At 27.7% G+C, this 14,782-nt stretch overlaps 1 protein-coding gene across 2 annotated transcripts in view; it reads left to right on the forward strand.

The window, feature by feature from the left end:
* Window positions 1-14,152, forward strand: part of LOC129984515 (sodium/potassium-transporting ATPase subunit alpha-like) — a 95,206-nt gene extending 81,054 nt beyond the window's left edge. Inside the window, exons 17-21 of one of the 2 annotated variants that reach the window (XM_056094409.1) lie at window positions 1,032-1,126; window positions 8,408-8,582; window positions 8,706-8,836; window positions 10,677-10,778; window positions 11,712-14,152. In XM_056094409.1, coding sequence (XP_055950384.1) covers window positions 1,032-1,126; window positions 8,408-8,582; window positions 8,706-8,836; window positions 10,677-10,778; window positions 11,712-11,832 — 624 coding nt within the window. In that variant the 3' untranslated portion in view covers window positions 11,833-14,152. Of the gene's footprint in view, window positions 1-1,031; window positions 1,127-6,810; window positions 6,906-8,407; window positions 8,583-8,705; window positions 8,837-10,676; window positions 10,779-11,711 lie in introns of both variants that reach the window. The other variant, XM_056094408.1, reaches the window with a different exon arrangement.
* Window positions 14,153-14,782: the final 630 nt, after the last annotated feature.

The raw sequence follows: 14,782 nt of genomic DNA on the forward strand, positions 1-14,782 counted from the left end.
GATGACAGAATTATTTGTGTCTTTTAATCATTACAAGGTAATATTAGTTATTTTTACAAAAAAAAAAAAAAAAAAAAAAAATCTTAGTTTTTATAAATAAATATATTTTTTCTGGTATGGTGCAATGTATTGTTCCAAAACAGTAAATTTTGATTTTCGTAAGAAATTTATGGTATATCTAACCTTTATCTAATATTACAGTATTGGGGTGATTTTTATATGTTTTATTAAAAGTTATTTTTATTTGATTCTCATTTATTTTTTTATTTCATGGAAATGATATTACTTTAGTTAATAATTGTTTAATTCCTTGCATGGTCTATTAATGGAAAAGGAATTCAACAATCATTGAAGTATGTGTTTTTGTTTGAATTTTCACTTTTGTTACAGGTTGCATGAAATCAAGCATGGCTGTTTTATGTTACTTCTTTAAAGTAATTCGTTTTTATACAACATGGAAATTAATACATTTCCATGTGTAAGAGTAAATGTTTACCTTAAATGTGCTTTTCCCATATTCATATACATTCAGAAATTAATTCTTGTACATTAAAGAGAATTCTAATTGCAGGATGCAAAGTGATTAATTTGTTTTCATTGCTTTTTGTATAATTAAGAACACTTTAAAGAAGGGTGTGGTTTGTAAATATGTAAAAAATTGCATCATTTAAATTTTTGAAAATAAAGTATAAAATAGGATATACTTTTAATAAGTCTCTCATAAATTCGTCAGATTATTCACTTAAAAACGAATTTGCAATGTGTGAAGTAATTTTTTAATATCTATTGACTCTATATGATGAATCTATTAAATATTACAACTTAGTAAAAAAAATGAGTAATAAAATTGTCATAGAACCTGATAGGCAATTTCTGCACTTTTCTGTCTCTATTCTATTCTTTTCAATTAACTTGCATGTACTGTCTCCTGTGTTCTTAGCTCTGTACTTCTGTGGTGACTTCCTGTGCATGTGTCATTCTGTTTTTCTGTGCTCCTAACATGTGTCGTTCTTCCTTCTTACTTGCTACAGGTACCAGCCATATCTCTAGCATATGAACATGCTGAATCAGATATCATGAAAAGAAGACCTCGTGACCCAAAACATGATAAATTAGTAAATGAGAGGTAAATTCCTGCAATCTTTGTTGCATCGATTATTCAGCAGATGTCAGTGTGATTGTTACTGATAGGTTATAAATTGCATGGATTTAATGATAAGTGCTCCTTCATTGCTGCGTTGTTATTCAAGGTCTTTTCTTGCTTTTCACAGCAATAAATATGGGTATATTTTGTTGCTTATGTTGCATGCTTTCTATTTCTTCCTTCCTCCTTTATTGCTTTAGTGTTTTCTTGTGAGTTGATGTTTAACCTTAGATGTTAGTAGCACAACAACAACAGAAAATTATTGAATTTTCCAGGTTTTAAAATATCTAATGTTTGTTATATATTTTTAGTGCACATTGGTCATTCATATATATTATTTTTTCTTCATTCAATTCTAGAGACTAAATGAAATGTTTAAATGATTTATAATTTTATCATTTACCAAAAGATTATGAAAATTACAGAATCAAAATAGTAATTGTAACATAATTTATGTTAACAAGAATATTTGATAAGCAAAATAAAGGCTGGCCCAATGCTTGAAATAATCTGTTTGTATATCCATTACTATTTTTATTATTGAGCAACTATTATTTATTGGTATTATTGCACCAAAAATTGGTTTTGTGAATAATTCTGGTTGAAGAGACTTGGTTGCTTTATAAATTAATTTTGACCACCAGTTTTTTATTCCACTTCCAAAATATTTTCTTAAAATTAACCATTTATGAATTTTACTATTATTTCTTTTATGAATTTTAAACTCAAGATTTATATTATTATCTTTTCAGAGAGAGGAGAACATTTCAATTTAGTTTGGGTTTAAATTATAAATTTTAATTTATGCTTAGTGTAATATACTGATAGAAATAAGTTTTACGAATTGGTTTTATGAAATAGAATAGTTTTGATTATCCTTTTTCTTCTGGAAAGAAAGAATTATTGTTGAATAGGAATCTTAATAGAATCAAAACCCAACTGAACTTGGAAACTATTAGTTATATTATATCACTATCATTTTTTTAAGAATAGTTCTACAATAATTCATTTCTGTATGAAATAGGAATGTATTATTTTGTACCTGATCCTTGCTTCAAATATTTGACATTTGGGAAAAAGTTATTAAATAAAAAAATGGTGGATTGAAAATTTCTCTAAAATTTCTGCCGCTCATAACAAATTTGCAAATAAAAACATTTCTAGGCATTAGATTGAATGAGAAAATCCCATAGCCTGGTTAATTAAATCTTTAGGCATAATGCAATTCTTTATTTTTTTTATGTGTCTAGCGTTCGTGAAAATAATTCCATACAAGCAAAAGATTGGCAATTTGGATTATTTGAAACAGTTTCTTTCTCAATTAATACTTTTTATTCACTTTTGAATCAGTTGTTGATTAACTACCATGATCTGGTGTAACTAATGAAGACGATCTAAAGGAAAAGTATGAATCATTTCTATTGGCCAGAGCATTCTTAGAAAGAAATTAGACATTGCTCTCATACAAAGAGATGGATTACCTTCTTGAAGAACTTTTAGGAGGAACTGACCTATAATCGTGCTTCACTTGGAGACTTTATTTCAATATCAACCATATACTAATGGATTTGAAATAGCACTTAATGATTGAAATTATAATAATTAACTGTTTATCATGAAATTTGGTTCATACAAATTAATCTAGTCTTGCTTTGGCAAGCACCTGAAAACTGAAACTACTTGCAAAAAATGGCTGTAGTTTATGTTAGTAGATTCATTAATTAATCTCTCTACTCTTAAAAATATTCAAATTTTTTTTTAAATTTATCTATTTGCTTTTGGGTAAAATTATTATTAGTTCCCCCCCCCCCCGATTTCTTATGTGTTACTTTGGCATAACTTTGTGCTATAACGTTGTGTTACTTTGGAAATTCATAAAAGATGAATTTCTTTCAATTGAAATGTTGTGAATCCTGTGTTAGTTTTAATCACTTTGTCAATGCAATATTTTTTGTTGAAATCTATCAAAATTGGATGGTAATGACACAGCCTGATATAAGTTATGGATTAATTTATTAAAATTTTACTTCAAATATTCTGTTATATTAGTTTTTAATTTAGTAACTAACCTTAATAGCAAGACAAGGATATTTTTCTCATAAAGAATTGTGCACCATGCCTGAATAATTCTATGAAAGTGTATACTGCTGCCTATCATATGAAAAAATTGAAAAATGGACGTAATATGCATTTATTAGAGTATTAATTAGATTTTTCCAAATGTCTTCTGTATCTGTGATAACTGCATTTAATCTTTTACAAAGCATAATTTATTTAGAGGATTAGTTGAAAACTGAAAGCAATAATTGCTAAAAATTCCTAAAAAAATTATTTATATTATGATTTTTTTAACCCATAAAAATTGCTGTTACATTCATCATTGTAGAATGTTTGATTTATTTGCTACTTTAAAAAAACTTTTAATCCATTTTTCTTCAAATACTCTAATTGCAAGAGTAATATATGTTGCTTTTTTCCCCATAACGATATATAAATCTCAAAATTATATTAAATTGTAATTTATATGTGTTGCTTTAGCTTTAAAATTATTTTTATTTGCTTAACAAGATATTGTTTAAAATGGAGGGGCTACTAAAAAAATATTGCTGTTTCTTCAGATGATATATTTTATGTGTTTGCTTGCATTTATCTTAGTGTATAAAATGGTATTGTGTATTATTTAATAAAAATGAGTGAATTTTGCATGCTAATTGTTTTTCTTTGGCATGATAAAAGTAGTTAATTTTTCTTTATTTTGTGATCATGCTTTAACCCATATTTAACAACAAACGCAGCAGTGAAGATGCCAGTTTTTTAACTTAATCTATATTAAAATTTTTATCTAATAGTGCAATAATTGTTGTATAAGCAGTTTTTTTTTCCCCTCTCTTCATTTTTTTTTGAAAATATTCCTCTCCAAATTTTACTTTAAAAGCTAGTTTTCTTAATCTCACATTAGAAATTTGTATGTTTCGTGCCAGTATATTAAATATTTTTCTCATGAAAATAGCTTATATGACTCGATGGTATTCTCTCTTTATGTATCCATTTAGTTAGCAAAATTATTATTTCTTTTTTATGCAGGCTGATTGTTTTTGTAAGTAATTAACTAAATAGTTTACCTCCCTCATTGGTGATTGAGTTTTTCATTTCAAATGATTTAAATATCAGAAATAATTCAAAATTTTAACTGGGGGTGCAATAAATATATCTAATATAACCTACTAACAAAGAAGTAACATGCTAAAAATTGAGGGATATGGTGATGCATCAAGCCATTAATAGACTCATGTGGATAAAACTGTGCCTTTGAATTTAATAATTTTGTATTCAAAAATTAAGTATAATCTCGTAGTTGAATAAGTAATGCAGCCTGTTAATTCTGAAAAATGGGAAAGTAAGATTAAGGCTGATAGGCTTGTAAGTAATGTAAAGGGAAAAAAAATATAACTTTTGGCAATTCAAGAGTTGATTTTTTTTAGTTATTTGTTCTTTTCTTAAAGTACTTATAAGTATTTATTATGTAGAAAATAAGAAACTGTGAGACTGATGAGGAATAATAAAAGCTACAGAAATTTCTTGGTGATATGGAATGGTGGTCCTGATATTTTTTTTTCTTTGTAACATGGATGCCATTTCACTGTTTACACAAGATATTGTGCAATATCTCCATGATGTTGCTAGATGTTCTCAATGCTGTCCAATATCAAGAAGATATCATAACAATATTGGTGGGCAGTTTGTGCTATAATAGGATTAGAAGTTTCGAATGCTTCTTATGCTTACTTATTGTTGCTTGAATCTCTTTTGAATGGAAACATTTCTTCAAATTTAAATTTCATTCAAATATCTATAGTGTTATTTTTGTTTAACTTTCATTGTGATTTTTCATTTGTTTTATTGTTGGGGGTTTTTTAAAATAAATTTCTTAGAGGACTAGTTTTTATCTTTATTCCATTATTCTAAAATTCTTCAGACTTCATTCTTTTTCTTGGGAGGGCTGTGACAATCAGCAATAGCGGAAGAAGGTATTTGTTTTCTTTGATTTTTATTCTAAAAGTCTCTCCTATTTCTCTGTGAAATCTGTATAGTAGTTGTATATTTGAACATATTTTTGAATTTAAAAGAAAAAGGATTAAACAGTTTATTTGCTAGAAAATTTCATTACACACAATTTTATATTTTCTAGATAGGTAATTTTTATTTTGTTGCCTTTCTCTTCTAATTTACTGTTTTTGCTCCATTGTATTATGAAAAAAAATAATCTTGTATCTTATCAAGGTAATCTTTCCTATTTCATTTGTCCATTTGATCTATTAGAAGTTACACAACCGGTTCAGCATATGTTTCTAAGGCAAATAATGTTTTTACAAGTTGTTCTTATTATATCTAATTCATTTATTTTCATAATGTTATTATATCTAATTCAGCTATTTCTAGAAATAATGAATGAAGTTAATTTATGAATTAATAATTTTGAACACTGACCAGACATGACACTTTTCTGCTTAAATGCAGATTTCAACATTTTTTTAGAATTGAATTTTATCATTTTTGTTATTAATTTTCTTTTATGTAATAATTTTATAATATTTTTATTACTTCAAACATTTCTTGTATTTATTTTACTATACAATTAATTGTCCGTATTTTACTTCTTGATCTTTGTTTTAATTTGTTTTGTACCACTAATTATTTTCTGAAGTTCAGATTTTTATTTTGTCCCAAACCTACCTCATGTCTGGTTGATTAATTACTCTATAAAATAATTAATTTTTCTATAAAGTAGTTAATAATAAATAAATTGTCAATTAAAATTTTTCAATTCATAAATAAGCAGATTTTTTTTTTATTTAAGAAATTTGTCATTCTAATCAATTTTATATTTGAAATATTTTATTATTTGATCTGAAAAAATTAATAGAATAATTAATGCTGCCTTAAAAATAAAATACATAAAAGATCACTGCATGTCATTTTACAATAATTTGTGATGTTGCATTTTATTTCTTCTGTGTATACACAGTAAATTATAAAATTTCAAGTCTTTCAAGAGCAGAAGCAATTTATGTTTCTTAATGGAAATAATGTTAAATCATGCATAAGTTATAAGAAAAAAAGTAGTACTACCAACTGTTGTTTTTATTAGATATCAAGAAATCTTTTAACATCAAATACTGTCTAAAGACTAATGCAGTGATTTCATGCAAAGTAATTCTCCCAAATGAATACATAAAGCTATCTTATGCTAAAAAGCAAGGATATTTTATATTTTCATTAATTTCATTTTTTTATGTTATGAAAAAACTAGGCATTTTTTTTTCAGTAACATATTTTATATGTTAAAGGCAATAAATAAATAAATAACATCTTTTTATTTGATAAAGAAATTCATTTGTTTTTGTTGTATCTGTTCTACTCATATGCTTTGATACTTTTTCTCTGTTCCTGAGGCTTTTTCTTTTAATGAAGTATCCAGTTAATCAGTTGTTTCAACAATTATATGGTACATAATTACAAATTAACTTCTTAGAGGAGGTATTTTGATTTCTTCGGTTGTGGTTTGCTGTTAAGTATTGGGTTAAACCATGTGTCCCACAACTTCGTGTTAAGCATTGTTTGGTGTAGTTATAGTTCTTCATTAGCACAATTCATCATCTCAATAGGTTCCAGCTATCTCTCTCGCTTATGAAACTGCGGAAAGCGACATCATGAAGCGTCAACCTCGAGACCCCAAAAAGGACAAATTGGTAAATGAACGGTAAGTTGGGAGGAACTAATACAAGAGGTGCATTTGCTTTGCTAATGGGTAGCCATCTTATAGAACATTCAATATTTCATTCTCTTTCTTATTTTCTTCTGTATCATTTAACTGATATATCTATAGATGATAATGATGATTTCTTTTTTTTTTTTTTTTTTTTAATTTAAATGCTTGACATTTCACTGTCCTATAATTCATTTCTGGTATTATGTATTTTTAATTTTCTATATCTCTTAACTCTTTTAATTCCATTCTTTCGTATTTTTTTGGTAAAATCTTGAAGAGCTATGCTTTAAAATAATTATATTTATGTATATTTATTGAGTTTGGTGTATAGGAAAATTTTGATTCCCAAGAATAGCAATAACTCATGAAAGAAGATTAATACTTTTAATCTGACACATATAACATGATAATGTCTTAAGCTTGATTTTTCTGTCTTTATGTCGATTTTGATACTTTTCTCTTAGCAGTGGTAATTTTCACACAAATGCATTTAATATTGTCACACCATGCATGTGTATAAAATAGTGAAGCATATTGTTGTAAAATATTCTGAGAAATATTTTTGAAAATAAATCAAAAATAGAGAAAAACTTGTATCATAATAAAATTACTGTAATTGAAATGTTAGTTTCTAAAATTTTAAACTGATGTAAATATTGTTTTTATATGATAAAATGTCCCTTGGTTATTGAGGGAAAACATCAAAATTTCGATTAATTTGTAATTAATTGAAATTTTGAAAAACCCTTTCTTTTTTTAATATTTACTAACTAAGAAGTAATTCTGTCCAAATTTGGAAGTTATGATTCCACTTGTCTTTCCTGTAAAGCATTTGAGCAATTTTTGAATCATTCATATCACAATTCCATGCATAGTATTTAGCCTCTAATCATTGTCATGCCAAAAAAAAAAAAGTCTAAATTTTATCATGAACATAAATTTATTCAAAAACTGAACAAAATATTATTTTGATAGGTATTTAGTTATTTTTTATGACATTCATCTATGAAGTAGCGATAATTTTGTTCTGTAATGTTGTAGATACATTCAAGATGATAAAATTATTTATGTTACTTATTATTTAAACATTCAATCATACATTCGATATCAGTTTCTTTGTATTAATGTACTTCGGAGTTTAAATATATATTATCTGATGGGGATTGACTAGATTTTAAAACCAATTCTATCAAAAAGTGTGCATATAAGCAGGGTTAATTTCCAATGTTAATGTTGGATTAAAACAATATGTTGTAATGTTTAGAGAGGAGGTTATGAGCTCAGGCATTGTCTTCATCATTTAACCACAGATAACCGCTAAGCCTATCCCTAAAAAAGCTATTTATTTCTTTGTAACAGAGCATAAATTTTACTGATAAAAAGTATTTAAAAAATTAAACACCAAAATTCTTACGAATAGTGACAAATTAAATGTTATTAATTTGATATTATTGTAGCTGCTGGTTTATTTTTTTGAATAATTTATTTTTTAGGTTGATATCCATGTCCTATGGTCAGATTGGCATGATGCAAGCCGCTGCTGGATTCTTTACCTATTTTGTTATAATGAGTGAAAATGGCTTCTGGCCGGACAGACTGTTAGGCCTGCGAAAAGAATGGGACTCAGCTGCTGTGAATGATTTGACTGATTCTTATAATCAAGAATGGGTACAATATTTTAAAAATATTATATTAATGCTTCTAATGCATAACTTTATCGAGTAAAACTTCAATTCATTTTAAATTAAAGAATGTATATGCAGCTGATTATTTTTTCCCCCATTTTTGTAGACATTCAAGGATAGAAAGATTTTGGAATATACTTGTCACACAGCTTTCTTCGTTTCAATTGTGATAGTGCAGTGGGCAGACATAATAATCTGTAAAACTAGAAGAAATTCAATTCTTCATCAAGGAATGAGGTATTTTTTAAAAATTTTAATATATATATATACATACAGTGGTGGCCAAAATTGTGGACTCTTTTGGAAATTTTTGTTTTTAAACTTTGTATGCTTATAGAAAATGTTACATTTCACAAAATGCCAGCTCTTGCATATCATTTTAAAGAGAATTTAATACTAATTTCAATACAAAAAGCAGAATTCAAAGACAAAAAAAGTTATTCTTACTTTAATCTGAATAACAAAAATACGATGATGAAATGGATTGCAATTTCTAACTTTCCTGACAAATCACTGTTCTTGTTCCAGGAACCAGTCAAATGTTAATAACTGCTAGCAGAAGCTGACATCATGTTTAAAGTTGGAACAAGTCATTATTGTGCTTTTTTCTATAGAAGGAAGACTGTTTTTTATGTAATCAAATTGCAAGTCAGAAATTTTGTTAACCTTTTTAATTTATAGTTTGAATTTTTGTAAATATTTCTAATATTTAGTTAAGAAGCAATGACATCAAATAAAAGAATATATTGGACACCTAGAAAGAGAACTAAGAATATTGTGTTACAGGAAAATGGTCTTTCCTATGCTGAAATTGCAAGACAGGTGAGTGGATCAGTGACTACATATGGTGTCCGAAAATTTTGTTTACGATATCAGGAGACAAATTCACTTAAAAACAAAGCAGAAATAGCTGAAAAAGGAGCACCATTTCTGCTGATGATAGGAGAATAAAATGACTATGTCTCCAAGATAGAAGAATGCCATTAACGGCCATCAGAACTCAATTGAATGATGCTGGCATTTATGTCAGTTCAATAATAATCAGGAGAAGATTATTAGTTGTTGGACTAAGAGATAGAATTCAACAAAAAAATCCTTATCTCAATTTACAGCAGCATATAAAAAGATTACAGTGAGCAAAGGAACGCATTAATTGGACCGATGATCAGTGATCCCAAGTTGTACAGGGTGATGAAACAAAGATATTGTTATTCATCAATGATGGAGAAAATATATAGGACATAGAATATGCGAAGAGCTACATCCTGATTGCATTCAGGCAGCTATGAATAACTCAATTAGTGTTATGATTTGGTCATGCATGTCAGCAGATGGTATTGGTCTCCTTCATGTTAATTAAATGCATATAATAAATGCAAAAAAATACATTGACACTATTCTAGAGCCAAAACTTACACCTTCCACAGTGATCTCTTTCCCAACAACACATCATTCATTTTTCAGCAGGATTCAACTTCTTGCCACGCAGCAAAAATATCGAAAGCGTGGTTTAGTACAAAGAGCATTGGATTATTATCATGGCCAGGAAACTGTCCTGCCCTCAAAATTATTGAGAAATTATGGCACCGTTTGAAGACTCTTGTACATATGAAGTGTTCATCAAATAAAAGAGAATTAATTGAGTCTATAATTATTTCCTATCATCATTTAATAACAAAGGAAGAGCTTAAACCTCTTGTCAATTCAATAAAACATCAGTGTGAAGCTGTAATAAAAAATAAAGGCTACCCTACTAAGTACTGATAACTCACTGCAGTCATCAACATCTAATGTATCTCGATAATTACTGCCATCCAACTTTTTTTGTATTGTAAATATTTGAATTTTCCTTTTTATATTGAAATAAGCATTAAATTCTCTTTAAAATGATATATACAAGTTTGCATTTTGTGAAACAGTACATTTTATATAAGCATACAAAGTTAGAAAACTTAAAAATTTTCAAAACTGTCCACAATTTTGACCACCACTGTATATATTGTTTTTTACTTAATGTAATTTTTTAGTTAAAACAATATTTTATTCATAGAAATTCATCTTTTTTCTTCTCTATTAGAAATCATGTCTTGAACTTTGGGTTAGTATTTGAAACAGCTCTTGCTGCTTTCCTGGCCTACACTCCAGGAATGGACAAAGGTCTTAGAATGTATCCACTCAAGTAAGTAGTCTATGAATTGAATCAGTTAACCTAATTGAAACTTATTTGTTCTTATTTCTTATTTGTGATTTTAAAAAGTGACTCGTAATTTACAAGGAAAGATATTATGTTGTTAATGATAGTTTTACTTTAACAGTTTAATGTTTGGCTTGAAATACTGATTCTATTTGTTTCTTACAAATAAATATTAATATGTGGCAGTGATTTGATTGAATGCCAAGATTAAAGCCTTTGGCTCACACACTCATTTTTGTAATATTAATTCATATTTAAGTCATTTTGACCCCAAATTATTAAATGAATACTTCTTATTTTATTGGCTCTTCTAATGAAAAAAAAAAGGAAACAAGAAAGTGTTTTCACTAATTTGTGAATATTTTCTTTGTTCATATCACTTTTCATTTCAAATACAAATGTGTATTTCAAAAGATTAAAGAAAATTTCTTTCTTCCTTTCTGTATTCACTTCTTTTTTTTAACTGTGGCATTTATATAAAATTCCTAATACATAATTTAAGTAATTATTGGTGATAAAAATTCTTAAACTTTAAAAAATACCAGGTTTGCATATGGTTTATATTTTTCATACTGTAACCATAACATAAAATCAATCTCAAACATTAGCATTCATATTAAGTCAGTCTGAATCCAAGGCCTGAGTAAAAAAAAATGATTATCCTGTCTTTCTAAACCTATCTTTTCAAATTATCCGTGAAGATAAAAACATTAGCAACTGTATGAATTGAGATTTTTTTTTCTTTTTCTGAAAAAAGAGTAACAGGAGGTTTAAAAGATTTTAAATATCTGAAAATTTATTTCTGTGAAAAGAGAGTTTAAAGTTTATTTTTGTAAAAAAGTGTGTCATTGTAAATTAGTGTATTTAGAAGTACAATCCTGTAGTGAGTGAATTTAAATTGTAATTCTTCTCTTCTAGGTTTAATTGGTGGCTACCAGCTTTACCTTTTTCACTTTTAATATTTGTTTACGACGAAGTTCGTCGGTACATCCTGCGTAGGAATCCAGGTGGCTGGGTGGAAAGAGAAACGTATTATTGACCTGCTTATTGCTGTGTTAAGGACATTTTCACAGATTTCTCGTTTCAATTTTGTGTTCAGGGGAGCTCATCGATCCTGCCCAGGTACAAAGCTCCTAGAAACCTGTGAGAAATTGTGTGTGTGGACACTGGAATAGTCTGTTACAATGTGAACAGTCTCGAGAAAATTGTAAATGTACCTTAACTATTTTGAATAGTAGGGAAAAAAATCATATTATAGGAAATCTATTCAATCATATGAAATTAATATTTGTGAACATTTTACTACTTGTAACATTTTATCTGCATTACATGACACATGAGTTTGACGAAAAAAAAAAAAAGGCTTTTCAATCTGTCAATAACGCTGCCAAATTATACTGTAGATCTTGAGTCCATTTTATAATTTTTCACTTTTCTTTTTGTAGATTTTTTTTCTTTTAATTCGTATATTGTGTAGGATGCCATTTCAATCTTTTATTTTGAGGTGGATTAGTAATTGTGAAGTTTTTTGTAATATTTTGATGATAGGCTCTTGTAAAAACAGATGTGCAGCTTCTTTGCCACTTATATAATCCGGCTTCTTTACAATTATACATATTTTCAAATTTACTATTCTAATTAGTCAAGATATTTTTTATCTTTTTACATCTACTATCCGTATACATATTCTACTGGCTCAAAAAATGAACACATGCATTTTCCTTGCTTTGGAAAAAATTGTATGCTTCAATTTTAAATTATAATATATCAAGAACAAAAACAAATGCACAAACATGCAATTAAGGCTTGCTGATTTGGGAACACAATTTATAAATTTTTTCTGAAATCTTTTACACTTCAGTAGTTTATGAGAAATTTCTCTACTTTATATTTCATGAATTTTGAAAATTATCTTTTAATCAGAAATATAAATTGAAATGCACTTTTAACTCTCTTCAAATAACTAATGTAGAGTTGAATTAAGTCCTATTATACATGTGTGAAATTTATGGGAACAAAAGATATCTTACTACAGAATATGTACATTGCTTTTAAAGTGTCCAATTGCTTTTACTTATTGTAGTTAAAAGATCTTTGCTTCAATAGAAAGTGGGGTGGTATTTTCATTATAGTTGGATGTTACGAACTATAATTTTTGATTCTTCATTTTTAATTACAAAAATAATTCAGTTTTGTATGTCATATTTGGAAATTTGCATTCACTACATCCAGTACCACCCATAGGCAATCTATGTTAAGACTAGCTAATTGAAATCGTTCAGCATGCAGATTAGCTTCATTAACACATTCATGTCATTGATGTGATTTGTTTGTATATGTATAATTTTTTTACGATCATTTCCATATGTCTCGGTAAAGCTGCAATAAAACTTGATTATAATTTTTTTCTGAATAGTAGCCTACCAATTGCAAGTTTGTTTTGTTGTTATTCAAATGCACTTTAATTTGTTCAGAGAAGAATCAAAATTAGAACCTCCGTGACGCGGGTGTGATAGGTCCGGAAATCAGTAAACAATAGATTTTGTGGGTGATTAGAACAAACTTCAATCATTCCATGAATGATTTCGTATGATAACTACTGCATCACAAAACGTTCTATGAAAATTCATCAGAAGACACTTTGAGTGTTTATTAGCTTGCAAATAAAAGATATTTCATTTAAATTACCATTGCAGGGATGTAATTGCCTCGTTTGATTTGAATTAGAGAAATAAACTCTTTTTTTTTTTCCCCTCACTTTTGAAGTATATCTTGGAACTCTGCAATTCTTTCTTTTTTTTTTCAAAGATAGATCGAATGGTGAAATTATGGTCAGTGATATTGTCAGCAGATAAGAGTGATATCATTAGATGCAAAAGGCAGAGCTGAAATCGATTTTGAAATCTTATTTCTATATTCTTGTTATTGGTGTGTTATTCAAATATTTTATATATATATTGTGATCTAAATGTGTTATTATGATAATTCTACAAAATGTTTTTTGTTGGTTAAAAATTGGATGGGTTTATTATTATTATTACTTTTTATTTTTATGTAGTTTTTGTCTGTGTAAACTTTCATCTGTCATTTTTCTTTGTATTGGAAAAGTATATAAATATGATTAGCATTTGTTTATGTTTTGGAGGATTTCCTAGATAAGTCTCACTCAAACACAGAATGTATTTTTAAAAAGAAAAAAAAAAACGAGTCATCCACTTTTGTGTCCAAAAGTTATAAGATGTATTCTTTGCTCACAGATGCTGAGGTTGAGAGCCTTGTATTGTTTTTCTTTGTTAATACTTTTACAACAAGTTGCATTTCTGATGAATTTTAATAAAGTGTGTGCACTGAACAGTTAATGCATTTCTTTTGTTTTAATTTAAAATGAACTATTTTCTTTATTCCCCAGTAATTTTATATAGTGCAATTCGGATTGGATTGTCCCAATTTGGTATGAAATAGCTAAAAGACACAATTTCACATAAAAAGATATGATCTCTAACATGTGCATGACTTAATAAAGGATGCTATGTATACACAACTTCCCTTTATTTGTATAGTTTTATAGTACTGCTATCAGGCTTCACATAAGTATCATGACTTTATCATATACTTCATAAATTAAAAGAATATGTGTATAGTATACCACAGAGAAAAGTGTTTAGTCATATAACAGATAACATGAAGAATGTTGAATGCTGTGGTTCCAACATGAAGGGCTTAATCACAATATACATATACCATGAGTGATTACTCGAATTGAAAATGTGGAGCTACAAGGATTGTGGCAAATGGGCAACACTTTTGGGTTCGAAATTTATCTCCTGCTAATTTTTTTTTTTTTTTTCTATTGGGGGGGGGGGGTAAGTAAAATCTTTTATGAGTGGTCTCTGTGGCTTAGACTTTGTAGCACTAATATTCAATGTCATTGGTAATGTCCTTTAAATATAGGCTTTTTTCCTAATACTTGCATATGGTGTAGTCGGTTA

The sequence above is a fragment of the Argiope bruennichi genome, chromosome 9, assembly GCF_947563725.1.
Source record: "Argiope bruennichi chromosome 9, qqArgBrue1.1, whole genome shotgun sequence".
NCBI lineage: Eukaryota > Metazoa > Arthropoda > Arachnida > Araneae > Araneidae > Argiope > Argiope bruennichi.